This window comes from Zingiber officinale, chromosome 1B, assembly GCF_018446385.1.
Source record: "Zingiber officinale cultivar Zhangliang chromosome 1B, Zo_v1.1, whole genome shotgun sequence".
Classification (NCBI taxonomy): domain Eukaryota; kingdom Viridiplantae; phylum Streptophyta; class Magnoliopsida; order Zingiberales; family Zingiberaceae; genus Zingiber; species Zingiber officinale.
Window position 1 is genome coordinate 10,713,264 of NC_055986.1, and position 16,491 is coordinate 10,729,754.

The window sequence follows — 16,491 nt, forward strand, 5'->3', positions numbered from 1 at the left end:
CGGCAGGGTAAAAGAAATAAGAATATTTTTTTTTCAATATGCCAATGAGCAAAACAACCCAGGGAGGTGATATTTATTATATTTTAAATAAATATTATTGGATCTTAATGGACTGTGTACAAATTAATATATACTTTTATAGATGGTAACTAGTAGCATTCACTTTATATCATTTTAATTTTACTTTTCTAAATAATAATCTAATTAAAATAATAATTTAATAAAAATAATTGATAATTATTTAGAGATTCATTATATTTTAAATGAACATTATTTAATTATAATTATCTATGTAAAAATTAGTATATAGTTTTTACATATTGTAAAAAATATAGATATGTTACATTAACGACCCCTCTAATAGCTCCACGTATATGGAGGGAGGTACATATAGATACATAGACGTATGTAGGACTGTAAATGAACCAAGCGTTCGTGAACAAGTTTGATGTTCGATTTGGTAAGAGTTTGTTTATGTTCGTTCAATATACATAAGATTAATTAAACAAACAAGTTTGAACAACTTGTTAAGCTAAATAAACAAACTTGAACACATATGTGTTCAGCTCGTTAATGTTCGTGAACAACGTTTGTGAATAATGTTCGTGAACAACATTCATAAATAATGTTCACGAACCATATTCATTAATAAAACTCTTTTCAATATGCTAAATAAATAATATAATAAAATAAATAAATTTAAATTATCAAGCTCACTAATCAATCAAACAACTAAAAGTTTTAAACAATCAAATAAGCTTGAATTGAGAGCTTGATAACATCTAAATGAACCAAGTTCAAACCAAGCTTGAACCAAGCTCAAGCCAAGCTTGAATTGAGAGCTTGATAATATCTAAATGACCCAAGCTCAAGCCAAATTTCAAACAAGTTCAAGCTCATAAAAAATAAATTAAGTCATGCTTGAAACTCATTTCAAAAGCTTGGTTCGTTTTAAACTCGGCTCGGCTTGACTTGATTACCTTATCAAACAACCTTGAATACCCCAAAACTCGGCTCGACTCAACTTATTTACCGCCCTAGACGTATACATGGTAGAATAAATACTAAGTCATCAGAATATTTACATATTATAAAAATTAGCATATAACTTATACACCATATGAAAACTAGCTATCAATTGCTACACAGAACATACATGTAACTTTTACACTGTCAAGTTATCAAATAATCGTAAGAATATTTTAAGTAGGTCATGTTATAAAATAGGGCATCCATATGATTTTATAAATTATGGATGCTCTTTTAATTTTTGTTTTAAAAAAAAAAATAGTAGCTTTTTGTTTTTTTGGGAAAAAAACCTTTGAAGATATGCCAATATGCCAATAGACTGATGCAATTTGCAAATAAACAAGCGATCCAAACCCTACCTGGGAACCTGCTCCCGATTCCACTCAATCCACACTTCTACCTCGCCCGCCGCCGTTTCCCTGCTCCGGCCATAAGGATGAGGATGGTTGGTTTGACCGGAGGCATTGCATGCGGGAAGAGCACCATCTCCAATCTCTTCAAATCCGAAGGCCTCCCTGTTGTTGATGCCGACGTCGTTGCCCGGGTAATCTCCCCCTTCCTCCTTGTTATGTCTTACTTCAAAGAGTTTGGAACAACTTCTCTGTTACCAAAATGGGATCGCATCCGCCGAAGTTCTATTCTTCGATCGTATTTGAACTCATTTGTCGAGTAGTTTCATCGCGTGAAATAATCCAAATCTGTTTCGTCATAGCCAATTTTAGTTCTTTGATCACTCTGACTGGAAATTCTATGATAGAATTTCTGGCTCGTCTTCTTATGTTCTTTCCCCCTGCTAATTCTTGGTTCTTGGTGATTTAATATGAAGGATGTAGTGAGGAAAGGTACTGGAGGTTGGAAGAAAGTTGTAAAGGCATTTGGGAACGATATCTTACTAGAGAATGGGGAAATTGATAGAGCACGCTTGGGTCAAATTGTATTCACATATCCAACAAAACGCCAGCTTTTGAATCGGTAAAATCCTTGTGTATTTTTTCTAATGAATTTCAGGATACCCCTTGCATTGCACTAGCTAGAATCTCTTCAGATTTTGGAATTTGCATGTATGACCTTTATACATCCCGTAAAAGAAAGTGAATCATAGGGATTGAATGCAGTTTATCTAAATATCGCATTTTTATTTTATTGAAAATTTATCTCTACTGTCATTAGAGACAAACCATAGCAGTTTGCAAATAAACTTAGAGATGACAAGTTGGATCGATATTAGAAAAAAGGAGAGCATCTTTAATGGGCATCAGAATTAGCATTAGGCAAGATACGCAAATGACCTTGAACTAGTTTTATTTGACCGGGATGGAAATGTATTAGCACCATCAAATGATCAACTCTTTTTGCTGAGTGGCTTGTCCAAAAGATGGATTAATATTAGAGACTCTTGAGAGCATCTGTAATGAGCAATGAAATAAGGAGTTAACAAATTACCTCGGTTACCTTGAACTAGGTTTAATGTGACTGGGATTGACAGTTATTATGAATTATCAAATCATTCACTCTCATTGCTGAGTGGCATGTTAAAGATGGTTTAGTATAAATTTTAAACCTAGTAATTTCTGGACGAAGATAACACATTGCTATAGTTTGGGGGATGCTCATGCAACTTCTTCTTCTTGTTTTTTTTTTGTGTCTTCATACTGTGTAATATTTAGTTTTGTTAAGTTAATTATGTAAATTTGATGCCCTTTTAGCAAGTTATTACCAAGCCACCACCTCTAGTTTTTCATCAAATACCGCCTCTCACTGTTTTTCTTCTTGTTTTACTCTTCAATTTCAGAAAACCCTCCAAAATTTTCTCTTGTTAAATTAACTTGTGGTATGAATTTCACTCAAAAATCCACTTGTTTGAGTTCCTTTGCACCTAAAATCTTCATTTTGCACTTTGAACTCTATATAATGTCTTGTTCAAATCCACAAGTCGATTTCAAAATCACCTTTACGATTTTCACTCAAAGTTGTTTGTTATTGCACTTAAAATGATCCTTGGGAGTTCTTGCTTTTGATTGGTACAGAATGACAATGGATGTGGGGCATGATTTTCACTGATAAGTGATTTGTTTGAGTTCTTTTGCACCTACTAAGATAATTTTTGAGTTTCACACCGGAAGAAAATTATCGAGGGGCACTATTCGACAAAAATCAATTAATGGAGCGTCATTAGATTAAAAACAATATCAATAGGGGTGTATATTGGTAGATTCCCCTATAAGCTTTCTTTGTTTGAATTGCCCTGGAATGATCAAATTCCAGTTCCTAGTACTTTTTCAGATGGTAAAATCACAAAGGAACCACTGATAAAACTCATCCAAAACTGACATGTTTTATTTCCTTCCTATTTTCAGTCTATTGGCTCCATATATATCCTTTGGCATCTTTTGGGAAGTACTGAAGCTATGGATAAAGGGCTCGAAGGTTATAATCCTTGACATCCCATTGTTGTTTGAGGCTAAGATGGATCGAAGAACATCTCCAATCATCGTCGTATGGGTTGATCCTGAAACCCAGGTGTCTCGCCTCACGGCAAGAGACGGCATATCCGTAGAAGAAGCAAGAAACAAAATAAATGCACAAATGGCACTGGATTTGAAGAGAAAAAAGGCGGATATAACCATTGATAATTCTGGTACAATCGAAGAAACAAGATTGCAGTTCCAAAAGGTTCTGAGCCAAATCAATGGACCTCTAACATGGAAAGAGTATGCCCTATCAAGAGATGGCTTCCTTTGGATTCTTGCTTCTGCAATCGTAGGTGCTTTGGCAGTGCACAAAAGTTTGACATGATATTGATCCATGCTTGTCCTGGCCAAAAGACTTGATATTCTGCTTGAAGAATAATTTTTTAGTAAAATTATTAAAAGCAGTATAATTAGTTTCATACAACAAACCAGCAAAGGAGTCATATAAAATTATCCAATTAAATTCATTAGATTATTTGATAAACAAAAGATTGAATGCTGGCTAACCACCTCTCAACTCAGCCATAGAATTTTTGTTTATTGGCGTATAGTGTGGCATGCAATGGGCCTCAATCCTTTAATAAAATTCCTAAAAGCATAGTTGTAAATAGTTAATATGAAATGGTATGATTTACCATAACTGCAGCCGGAACTCAACTAATTGAGAGGGGTAGGCAAATTACTGGATAATTATTCAAGTTGTAACATAAATTCTAAAAACTGAATAAACATGGATTTTATTTCAACGAAAATATGGCATAACAATATGAAGCATAAACAGATAGTGATAAAAAATCTGCTTGAAGAGTCAAAATCTTTCAAGGGGATTAGGATTAATGACGCTGAACCCTTTTGGTCAATAGGTAAGATATCTTAAACTCTTGGACTAATCCTTTATATAAGTAATTTGATTTGTTATCAGCCTATAGAATGAACCAGATCACAGAATTCTACATATTAAACTCACATCTAATAATTTAAAATTTAATAACCTTAAGTTAGATAAATGAAGTTGATTCTTATTCATATGCCCAAGTTACAAATAAATCTACTAATAGAATTATATCCAACAGATAATTTAACTGAATTTTTTAACAATGCTAAGTATTTGTCAGAATATTTCTTTCTCCTTTATTTTCCCTGCAATGTCAAAACGCCACAAGACGTTTATATATAGATTGATTTGCTCAACCGCAATTTGGTGAACAAAAATTAATTTCTAAGTTTTTTTTAGTTGCTGATTAATTAATTAAGAGCTCTGTTAGCTTTGGCGCTTTTTAATTCTTTCATTTTTGTTTGGAGTTCTTAACTCTAATTATGTGGAGTGGAGTGCCATTGCAACTACCTTTATTTTAATTCAAGCATGTGACTGCTAACATGCTTTCCAAGCAATCTCGAATATTCAATGTATAGTGATGCAATGATAGAGAGCTCATCCGGCATGGGTCAATTGTTAAAGTGAAGGTCAAAATTAAGATGATTAATATTAAGATGTCAAAAGTCTCGCCTACAGTGACAAGTGGAGGACGGTTACAGTGATCGGTCGAGGCAATCAGGATCCGATCGACAAGAGACTACAAAGGTCGGTCGGGTAATAAGTGTCCAGGTGGGCCAACCGTCTAGCTCAGATAACATGGTAAGACAACCAGATGCTCAATGTGGAGCAGCAGAACGCTAAGGAGATTGGAGAGCTTGTCCGAACGAGAGGGGCACACTACTACACAGTCACTGCAGGAAAGAGCAGCTGAGATCGACAGAGCGAAGGGATCCCGACCGAGCGGCTACCCTGCTCGGCCAAGCAGTGGGACCCTTATCATCTCTCTGAAGCCGACAGAGCAGAGGAGTCCCGGTCAAGCGACTATCCCGCTCGGCCAAGCAGCAGAACCACGGTCGTATCTCTCGATATCCTTTTAGGAGATAGTGCCGCTGACACGAGGTATGGTCGACAGACGGATCGTATAGCGAAAGCTTCTACTATATTGTCAGGGATATGCATGCCCTGTTAAGGTATGATGTCAAAGGTACTTTCCTGACAGGTCCCTTCATAGGACATATTGGAGAACATACCCACTCTTCGAGGAGCGTGCATGTTGTCCACTAGGGCTTTATATAAAGAGGATCTATCACCGGCAGAGGTATGCGTTATTACTGTTTGCGCTTGCGTTACTGTTGCTCCGCTTTCTTCTACACTTCTGGTGACTGATTTGAGCGTCGGAGGGCCAACGCCGAGGACCCCTTCCCTGACTCAACACTGACGTTATTTGTTTTGCAGAGCGGAGCGCGTTTTATAGCCAATTAGCATAGTAGCCACATCCCTAGCTTTCCATCCTCCCGTTTTCAGTTAGAATCATTTTGGCGTCGTCTGTGGGAAGGTAGTCTGCATCTGAAACGAGAAGATGGAAGACGCTGAACGGCTCATCACGGTAACGCTGATAAAGGAGGAGTTCGATATGCTTATACAAGCCCGAGCGGCAAGATAGTGGAGTAGCAATAGCAATAAGCGCTGGTCGAGTGCCAAGCGCAGAGCTCGCAACATCAGCGATGGTGCATCAAGCAGGATATGGAGACCAAGCAGATACGGATATGGAGACCAAGCGGATCACGTATCTGTTCAGGGATAAAACAAGAAGCCGACTGGCACATATGGTGAGGTACACAATGCGCCGATCCCGTTTCATCGAGCGTTGTTCCAAACTCCATAAGAGGAACGGGGTCGAGCAGACAAGGACCGGGGGTCTTCCTCGAATAACGCACACATTCGGGACGCGCGAAAAGGAAAGGCACCAAGAGAAGATGATTCGCCCGAACGGATCAACCAACAATTCTCTCAAGGGATTCTGGACGACCCTCTGCCGAGGCACTACACCCCGCTGGCGGTCAGGGAATACAAAAAAACTACCGATTTGGACAACCACTTGGCCAAGTTTGACAACGTGACCACACTTCCTTAGTACACCGATGGGGTGAAGTGTCGGGCCTTCTTCACCACCATATCTGAAGTAGCACAACGGTGGTTCAAGAGATTGTCGAACGGATCAATCTGCAGCTTCAAAGACTTTCGAGCGGCATTTCTACACCACTTTGTCAATAGTCGCCGTCACCAGAAGATCAACATCAATTTGTTCTCCTTGAAGTAAGGGTCTAGGGAGGCACTAAGGGCCTACATCTAGCACTTCAACCAGGTAGTCATGGTCATTCCCTCGATCTTCGCAGAAGTATTGGTGAACGCCTTTACCCAGGGCCTCGCCGAAGGGGAGTTCTTCTGATCACTTATCCGAAATCCATCAAAGGACTTCGACCATCTGCTCAGGAGGGCCACGAAATATATAAACATGGAAGAAACCCAAGCGGCCAGAAGAAATGAGGCGCCTGCCTAGTCCCCAACAACGCCCGAGAGGCGACCATCGAGTAGCCATCAACCCCTAAAGGGGCCCTGATCGGGAGGAGCCCAGCAACACCAGGAGCCAAGGGCACATGTCATGTAGCATATAGTGGCCGATCGCCTAAAGGTAATAAAAGGCAAAACATGAACGCCATTATTCTGCTCCTTCCATTAGTCGGTGACACACAACACACGTGATTGCTATGATCTGATTGCACGAAGCTTGATAAGCACAAAATTCAACATGAAAAAGGCTTTCACTATCCTACAAAACTAATCCAAAATACGTGAATTTTGATAGGGTGAAGGATTTATTAGAAAGGAGATGAAGGCAAAACTAGTAGAAAGCATCCAATTATTCACTGATGGGTGATTTCTCTTTCCCTAGTCCTTTCTTTAATCTCTTAAAATTAATTTATGCATTCGTGATAATTACGCTTTTGATCGTTGTTATTCTTCCGGTTCACGAAGGTCCTGCAACATCGAGCGGTGGAACCGGACCAGGCGGGCCCCCGGGGCCATCATCCTCTGCTTCGCCGCCATCGGCGACACCTCCAGCGCCTTCGCCGCCCTGTCAGTTCTGATCGCCGTCAACGCCTCCGCCATCATCTTCGCCGATCAACTTGCGGGGCCCGGACCACCTTTCTCCTGAGACTTCTTCTCCTGTAAGACAAGGTTAGTCCGAGACAAATATATAATGTATATCCTGCAAAATAAAGTATTAGCATAGTTTATAATTAGACAGAAGGAGTATGACTTAGATTCCATTTCTCCGAGACCGGAATCTAGTCAAGATCTCGACTTAGAGTTTCGAAATGGTTCTAAGTCGGATCGGCACCTAAGTTCCCTTCCCGGGAACGCGTCTCTCACCTCCAACTACTTACCTTACTCCTGTCGGACGTCCAGTCCTTTGTCCGACTTGGACTTCCCGTTCCCAATCTTGGACAACGTAGGACTTTGTCTGGCAGTCGACGCGACTAGTTGGGCTGTGCGGACATCCGGTTAGGCGGTCGACCTGTCTGGACTTCGCCTGCACATTCGATCAAAGTGTTAGACAACAACAAACCTAACTTAACCTAATTTGTCATTCATCAAAACCTGAGTTAGACCGTTAGTGCTAACCGCACCAACAATCTCCCCCTTTTTGATGGAATGTCAATTTGGTTAAGTTAGTGAAAAAAATTATGCAAAAAAAAAAACATGATTTTTAAGGTTTAAGTTAGTTTTTAAATTTGACATTTTGTTGCTCTAACTTAACCACCTATCCCTCCTCCCCCTTTGACATTCATCAAATAAGAACATAAGTCAAGCAATCAATAATACAGAATACAGACAAAGTGAAAATTGTAAGAAATGATGTCAAGTTAACTTGGGGGAGTTTAAATTTTGTAAAATAACTAAGTTTTGAAAAATAGCTAATTTAGCAACATAACTTAGTATTTAGTACATTTTGAGTAATTTTTAAAGATAATTTTTACAAAATTAAATGAATTTGCAAACTCAAAGATAATTTTCTAAAAAAAATTTTAAAGGCTAATTTTCAAGTATAAGTTTAGGAAAGCTAAGTTTAGATAGTCTAATTTTCAAACATAAGTATTTAAGTTTAAAAAGAATTTTTAAATTTTTAAAATAAGTTTTAACTTTGAAACACTTTTCAAACATGAGTTTTCAAAACCAAAATTTCAAAACTAAGTTTGAAAAACTTTTTAAAATAAGTTTCACCTTTGAAACACTTTTCAAACATAAGTTTTCAAAACCAAAATTTCAAAACTAAGTTTGAATTTTTTTTTTAAAATAGGTTTCAACTTTGAAACACTCTTCAAACATGAGTTTTCAAAATCAAAAATTGAAAAATCTACTTTTCAAAATTGATTAAAATTTATTTTTCAAAAGCTAGTTTATAAAAGTAGATTTAGATTTCCAAAGATCAGATTTTAAAAAGATTTTTAAGAAAAGACATTATTTTTAAAGCGGGGAAAATAATTTTAGTGCTAAGTATGAAAATAATTTAATCCTCCCCCTAAACTTGACATTCAAAATAGTTGTCTAACCAATTAGGTACTTACTAACTATCAGAATAGCGATATCAGTAGCGCTTTCTGGTTAAGTCAGGTATAGATTCAATGATTTGGTAGGCAACGAGTTACAATGTTTTAATGTGTAGTACGCTTATCGATGAGAAAGCATCTTAAGTCCAGGTATGGCTAGTATATCATCTCGTCTCACCCTCATGCTCATCACATGATCCTGGTTCGAACAGCACAGAGGGGACCCCATTCACGTATACAGGTGGAGCAAGGGCAAGTCACCCCTACGGCGACGGCGGTAGCCGGACCGAGCGGGGCCGCCAGCGCAGATGACGTCGGAATGTCCGGGACCGGTGCAATGTCGCGTGAACGACGTGCAAGGATCTTCATCGACACCGTGAGAAGGAGGCCAGATCACACGGCGGCATATAAGACTAACATGCTTATCAGAAATCTCCCGCAGTAGTACCTGACCTACCGACTGGCCGTAGACCGGCCTTGTGGGAAGGCCGAGGCGGTTGCTGCTGACAGAGTAGGAAGGAGAACGGAAACATCTTCTACTTACTGATATCACGTCTTAAGACTGGCGTAGGCCGCATACGACCTTATAGCAGATTGATCCCAGCGTCCGCGATGGCGATCGATGGGGCAGCTATCGTGCAAGGCCTGAGCCCGACAGAGGCACTTTAAAGGGCATAGTGTGCACCTGTGACATGCACTCACAATAATTTTATAAAGGCTCTCGTCTGATGCCAGAGATTACAACGCGTTCTTCAACATCTTCGCCTTGCTTGAGCATCTTGCGTCCGAACCCCTTCGGCCCGCCCTTCTCTGGAGCAGGGGCTACCGCCAGGTGCATCATCTAGGAGAGCTCGGAGGCACTTGTTGGCAGCTGTTGAAAGATCAAAGCCGCGTGTCCCTGACAGTGGGACGAAGACTCCAGATCGTCCAAGGAACTCGGAAGCGAATCCGGGCCATGCGAAGACAATGTGGCAAGCCGGACAAGGGCAAAGACACGAGGCTAAGAACCGTCGATCAGCCTAGCAAAGGCACCGCTCGGTCGAAGGAACGACAAACAAGGTGCGACCACCGACCGACACGACATGGCCAACATCGTGAGTGAAGACTCCCCCCACTTCCACCGTTCCGGTCCATCCGCACTCCTCCCAAGCGCGCGCGTAACGGATGGGGCTCTTAAATAGCTCTTCGCCGATGTGCGTGCGGGAATAAGCTCGATCGGACGCCTTGCCCGAGCGTCAATCGTCAATTCTTTCAGAAGGCCATCTTGAAGGATCCTCTTAGCAGCCATATGTGCCCCGCAGATCCGCTATACATGACCACCGTCCCGGATGATCAGGTAAGTCAACTCGACCGGGAATATACGGATGTGATGGAGGTTTCTAACCACCGACGGCCGTTCCAATGGAGACTGTTCCTGAAGCCCATCCAACCGGCACCTTATTTCATGTGCGCAGTGCGTATCAAGCAAACAGTGTCACTCGCCATTGCCATGCGACAAGAGAAAGAGAGCAGCTTTCGGCTCGCTCGAGCTTATATCCGCTGGTGCTAGAGGCAGCGAAATGACCATAGATGATAACGCCTTCCTTGAATGCTCTGGGGATGATTTCTTCCGATCACTCAGGAAATCTCCCTGACTACGACCACATACACCCGCTACTGACCGGCGAGCGAATCGCGTGGAAGCGAGGAAGGCGAAGGAAAACCGAGAGAGCGGGCCCTCTGAAGCTCTCTGGGCTCGCTCGTGACCCACAGAGGACCACCGACCGGGCCGAAGCCAACCTCCGCCCAGGTCCCGTCGCTAGGCCCACGCAGCCAAGCTGCGTCAAGCGAGAAGAAGAAATGGACCCATGTTATGCTCCTTCCCCGGACGACGGACACCAAGGGTTGTGAAGTCTTCCTCGTTGCTCATCCTGCGTAGTCGGATCGCCCCTCACAAGGCGACACGGAGGTAGGAGAACTCATAACTTGAGCGATGAGCTTCTCGAAGGAGATCCTATTTCATAAGATGTGTCTTTAAAAGACGAGAGGAAGAAAGGGAAGGAGAGAGTGAGACCGCTCAAGTGAAATCAACATCATGTGGTGACAAGGAGCTCTAGCAGCAGCTAGCGTCGAGGCCGTGGCACAACCCAGATCAATCAATGTCAGTGCGGGAGATTGGAGAGGAGCCTGTATAAGCTTGCGGAGACTTGGAAGGTGTCAGCGGCCTGGCTCGTGATCAATACTATTCACCGCGTAGAGCTTTCAATATCAATACTGTAATCAAGCCGAGTAACTTTGACAACGTGGCTAGCCCCTTACATACGAGAAGTTTCGCGGTTTACGTAGGTTCAGGTTCGGTACCGGGCTATCTCTTCGAGAAGGCGGCGCGAGGAAAGGGCTCTCGGTGTTGGTGGTCTGGTGGTCCAATGACTCAGCAACTTTTGGGACTCCGCGGCGACCGCTCCGGCGTCGTCAGCTTTCTCCGAGGACGAAGTGAGGGGAGATGGGGATCGAGACTACATCGGCGACATATCTATCTTGGATTTGCACGCGGATTCCGATTCTCGAGATCGGTGGGGGCGCGCGAAAGCCTCCCTCTTTGGTTTATGAAGAAAAAGAAGTGATCACATTCGACCCGGAACCGCGGCTCGGCGGCGCGCGGATGCTGGAGCGCGCCGGTCGAATGCCTCCAAGCGTGATGTCTTCGGTGCGTGTCGCCCGACGGATAATTCACGAATAAAGGCGCTGCGCGGGCTTCGGACGGACCGCTTTGACGCGGATGGAGAGTGCCAATAATGGAATTGTCATCATCCAGCAGCGCGGATCGTCAGGCGGAGGTTGAGAAGCTGCCTGAGGTTCGCAGTTCGTCACGATAGTTAGTATCCAAGCAAGGAACAAGTGGAGGTCGTGACAGAACTCAGACAAAGCTTGCCAGAAGACTTTTATCCTCCGAGAATCGATCAATTGTGGACTCCACAGGCGGAGTTACCGATGTATGCGTGAAGCTAAGACATCGATTAGGCCGCTACTTGCCCAAGACCAGAAGAAGTTCGGTAAGGCAGGCCGGGCGAAGCACGACACATACGTACTATATATGTGCGATGACTTTCTTCTGGAAGAGAGGGACATATCGGCTGATGAGCACAGTGTTCAAATGGAATCGCGAAGGGCGGAAGTACAAGTATACGGAACATTCTCATCAGTCAGAAGCGTCAAATGGCGATCTCTTCATGTGGAGGAGACGGGAGATGCTAGGCGTTAACTAAATCGAGTGTTTGAGCCACAAAGCAAAGGAGCGCTTTGACATATAGGCGGAGTATTGAAGGTGAGGGTCACAAATCCGATCAAGGTGAAAGCATTACAAAATATACGCCCAAGAATCTAAAGGCTGACTCGTCATTGAGTGCTAATTTTGATTCATCTCCAGACGGCCAAGTAATAGGAGCCGTAGAGCCTTCCATTTTCAAAATCTCACAAAGTTTCATTAGGATGGAGAACGTTGAAGCAATTTGAACTCTCTCGAAGTCCCAAGTCATGCAGAGCTTACTCTGTCTACAATGCAAGCTGCAAGACACTAGTGATAAGTAGAGAGAACCTACCTTCCGAGCCATTCTCGCCATATTTTGAAAAGATCGCCGCCACCCTCAAAGGAAGTTGCTCTCAAGTCGTTGGGCCTTCCATGCATCTGGCTCATACCATCGACGAATAGTCCCTTCGGGATCGATTACGTGCTGAACGGCGCCCTGTCCTGACGGCTCATCAATGGACGAGTACAGCTTAGAATTGACTCTAATCATTCGTACCAGCCCCGTCGGGCGATAAAGCCGAGCTCTTTTGTCTATTTTACATTGGCTGCATAAAAGCCCGGGCGGGCATGGAATGCCAAGATATATCAGGCGGATCGTCCACTCTCGTGGGATGATTTATTATGTATTGCTATCTCCCAAGAAAAGATGCCGTGCTCCACGATTATAGAGCCACGAATAACGACGCGGTATGTAGCGATAAGAAGACAACCCGGTCGTGTACAGCCGACGGCCCGCTCCAAGTTATGCCCATCGCCGTAGCGTAACGGCCCATAGTAGCTCGGAGCAACTCGTCGCTCAAACTACACGAAGACCTCTGCTGAGAAAAAGTCGAACTTTCACTTGGAATCCACCCCCGAGAATACCCCCGTAGACCGAGAGCCTGTTACCGCTCAATGAGCGGCCCAGTCACCGCCCGAACCCGATTGAACAAGTATCTTCGTGGTGGTACGTTGATCTGATGGAGGCCTCGCCAGCACCGGAGGACCATGTGGGTTTCTCCGCCGAGCTACTCCGTCCGAGGGAGCCACATCGTTGCAGGAAGGCCAGTTTCTCTCACAACTCTACAAGAAGGCTAAACTTTCTCCCGTCCCACTTTAAATGCGATCTCCGCCTTTTGTCAAATCTCCTGCCGTCAAGTGCCAATCTGATCATCGTCAGACGACGATTGTTAGAAGCCGGATACTCGCGCCAACTTATGGCCGATCAGCTTGAATAGACTGACGTTCCCGGCCTTGCCGTGGTATGTATATACGACAACTTTCGAAATCGATTTCGCCTTCTCACGGCGTTGCCGGAGAGGTGGCGATGTGGATGAAACTACGACTCATCGATTCGGCCTGGTACAGCGGATATATGGGTCCGACCTATGAGTGGATCAGGTTGTCAAAATGGTCGAGTCCAAGAAGATCACCGGATCTCGCGCATCGGTTCGGCAATCCGACTCATGTTCGTCCCTCGTTTCAATGGGTGGCATTCATTGCTCAAGATCAAAAGCTATGAACACTGCTTCGTCTCGCCTATCCCAAGGCAACGCCGCGGTCGAAGGAAGTAGTCATCGGTCAATCGAGAGATCTTACGTGCGTGGCCGGAGGTCTGGGTAGGAGGTGTGTGTTCATGCGTCGTCCAACGAGGGAAGGAGCAGGCACCCTTTCATCGTCGGTGGTGTCTGTGAGCTTCCGTCGACCGTCGTCGGGCTGGCAAGTCGCCGAGCGGCGTCGGCCGAAGGATTTGCGGAAATTAATTACGATCGAGAGATGGACTGGAGAACATGGTGGATGGATCGATTCGACCAAGCTGCGAGCAAGTCGTCGTCGATGGGCATGCGGTGACATGGCAACGCGAATGAAGCCCAACTGACGTGTCTCCGTCATGCGTTCGCGGTGCTGTGAAGAAGTCAAGACCCGGTGACAACACGGGAAGCTCGCCAGTGGGCGGGCGCCCTGAAACTCGAAAGATTCGCCTACTACTGGAAGACCAAGACAGGCGACGGCATAGTAGGAGTCGAGTAGCGCGACCACCACCTCGGCGCAAGTGGTGCTTGTGACCAATGATGAATCATCCTATTTTTCAACTTGTACTCGAAATGAGAAAAGACTAAAACAAGTAAACGTCGTCACAAGAAAATCGTAAGAAGGCGTCCTGTGTCGTCGGCCGGAAATTATCCGCGAGCCTTTCAGCAAAACCAGATTCGGTTCCGTTATTGGTAAATTAGAACCAGAACGGCCAAGAAGGCGCCTGCGCTGATTTGTAGAGCCAAGTGCTCGACAAGAGTAAAAAGCGTACGCCGGACGCTCGCCGGACGGACGTATATCCTGAGCCAACAAGCCAAAAGCTCGATCTCGAAACCCCTGCGTCGTTCGGCCGTCGAGCTCCCGCGCTCCGGCGTTAAATATCGAGAGCCGATATCCGCAATGCAACGCTCTCAGTCGACTTTATAACCGCCGCGTTAGCGGAATATCGAGGTTCGTAAATAAATCCGGGTTACGAGCTCAGGCGTTAAATATCGAGAGAGCGGGCCGTCCGCCCGGACCCGCCGAAGCCGCGAGCTTGACCGAGCGACGTTAAATATCGAGGCACGCGGGTCTAGGCGTCTAACATAAACCGCTGAGGGGGAAGGCCGTCAGCTCTACGTTAATATCGAGGACCAAGGCGTCTATTATTTAAACCTGTGGCCGTCGAGTCGAGTCAAGTCGAGCCGTTAGAGACAATGACGCATAACGGATATAGAGCCCGGCTGAAGCGTTTATAAACAAATCAAGCCGACGGAAGGCCGTTCAGTTAAATATCGGAGAATCGCTGCGTCAAACCCGGAAGACCGTGAGCGGAAGACCGAATGCGATGGATATCAGTAAAAAGCGCGCCTCGGAACCGGCCGTACGAGGGCAAAAGATGTTCGGTGTCCGAGGAAAAAGGATGCAGTTCCGTCATAGCGGCCAGTCTACCCGTTAAGCTCTCGCTCGGTAGCCTCGAAAGGTCGTCATCTTCAGGTGCCATCGCGAGCTGATCTGCTATAAGTGAATATTGTCAGTATTTAATAGGGATGAAGGCCGGTCGGTACACGTCAATATTCCTTTCTGATAGGGTAAAGGCCAGCGACACGGCGAGCCTTTGCATAGGAGGAGGAGAGAGGCTCTGACATTAAAAATAAAACTTTAAATTATCTAAAGGATCAAAAGGATCATTTCCGAGCCCCGACTATATCCTATTATGGCCAAAGTTGTCCTCCGGCGCCAGATGTCGTGGTAGGATGGATAGAGTGGTGGTGGTCAGGAGTCCTACCCTAAGATATATAGATATGTACGGATGGCGGCTCGCTAGGCGGTGGCAGAGTATCCGCCGAGAAATTTCGAAATCGGAGCGGAAGGTTCGCTAAGCGGCCGGCGAGGCCCATTCGGCCTCGACTTCGACTACATGACATCAAGAAAGGCCGGGGTGAAACACAGTTTTGAATTTTGAAGCCTTTTATACTTAGAGTTCCGCCTCTTGTCTCGCCCCTTTCACACTTCTGATCTGCTCGAGCCCCGAGCCTCCCGCTCTCTCTCCAAGTCGGAAAACAGTGTGAGTAGGTGTGGCGGGGTTATTGGTGGCTATGTCAGCCAAGACGACTCTGTGTGTGCGGACGGCTAGCGTGTAATCGCTGTTTAGTTTTAAAGCATGGGCTTAACACACAATCTGAGCTCTTGGTTCTGGGAAAAGCCTATAGCATAAAAATTTTCACATTTACACCTTTTCTAGGACTTAACACATATGTCAAAACTTAATCTAACTTAACAACACGCTTCGATCCAATCTTCTTTCTTTGGATCTCCTCTTGCTGGACTTAACGCTCGAAACCCAAGTCTCCTTATTATTATTAACATCTTAATTTTAAGGTTCTCCATGTGGCGGGCACCATCGCACGTAGGCGACGCCTAAAAGGCTGACAACCTACATTATGAAGCTAATATTTATTCCTCTAAATATAGTTAACAGGACAATCAAATCACTGAAGGAAAACGAAAACGAAAAGAACCAAACTTGAAAAACATGAAATACTAGAACGTAAGCCTCTCGGTATTATTATTTCGTAAATAACTAAGATGCTGGACGGATAGAAATTACTAGTTATGCTTCAGAAAACCCTCTCGATCTTCTGATTCTCTCTTCTTCATGTGACGTTGATCTGCCCGATCAGCATGATGAAACCACAATCTCTCTCCTCGACGAAGGTTAGGTAGCTGAAGGAAGAACTTTACCAAGAAAATCAAAATACTAACAAGCTCAAGATGCTAGCT

General features: G+C 44.2%; 1 protein-coding gene across 1 annotated transcript; it reads left to right on the forward strand.

Annotated features, from left to right (window-relative positions):
* The first annotated feature begins 1,343 nt into the window (after nt 1-1,343).
* LOC122050492 (dephospho-CoA kinase-like) lies at nt 1,344-3,928 on the forward strand. The gene is made up of 3 exons (XM_042611393.1): nt 1,344-1,573; nt 1,856-2,001; nt 3,387-3,928. Exons 1-3 carry the CDS (start codon nt 1,352-1,354, stop codon nt 3,823-3,825), a joined length of 807 nt encoding a protein of 268 aa, XP_042467327.1. The 5' UTR covers nt 1,344-1,351; the 3' UTR covers nt 3,826-3,928.
* Nucleotides 3,929-16,491: the final 12,563 nt, after the last annotated feature.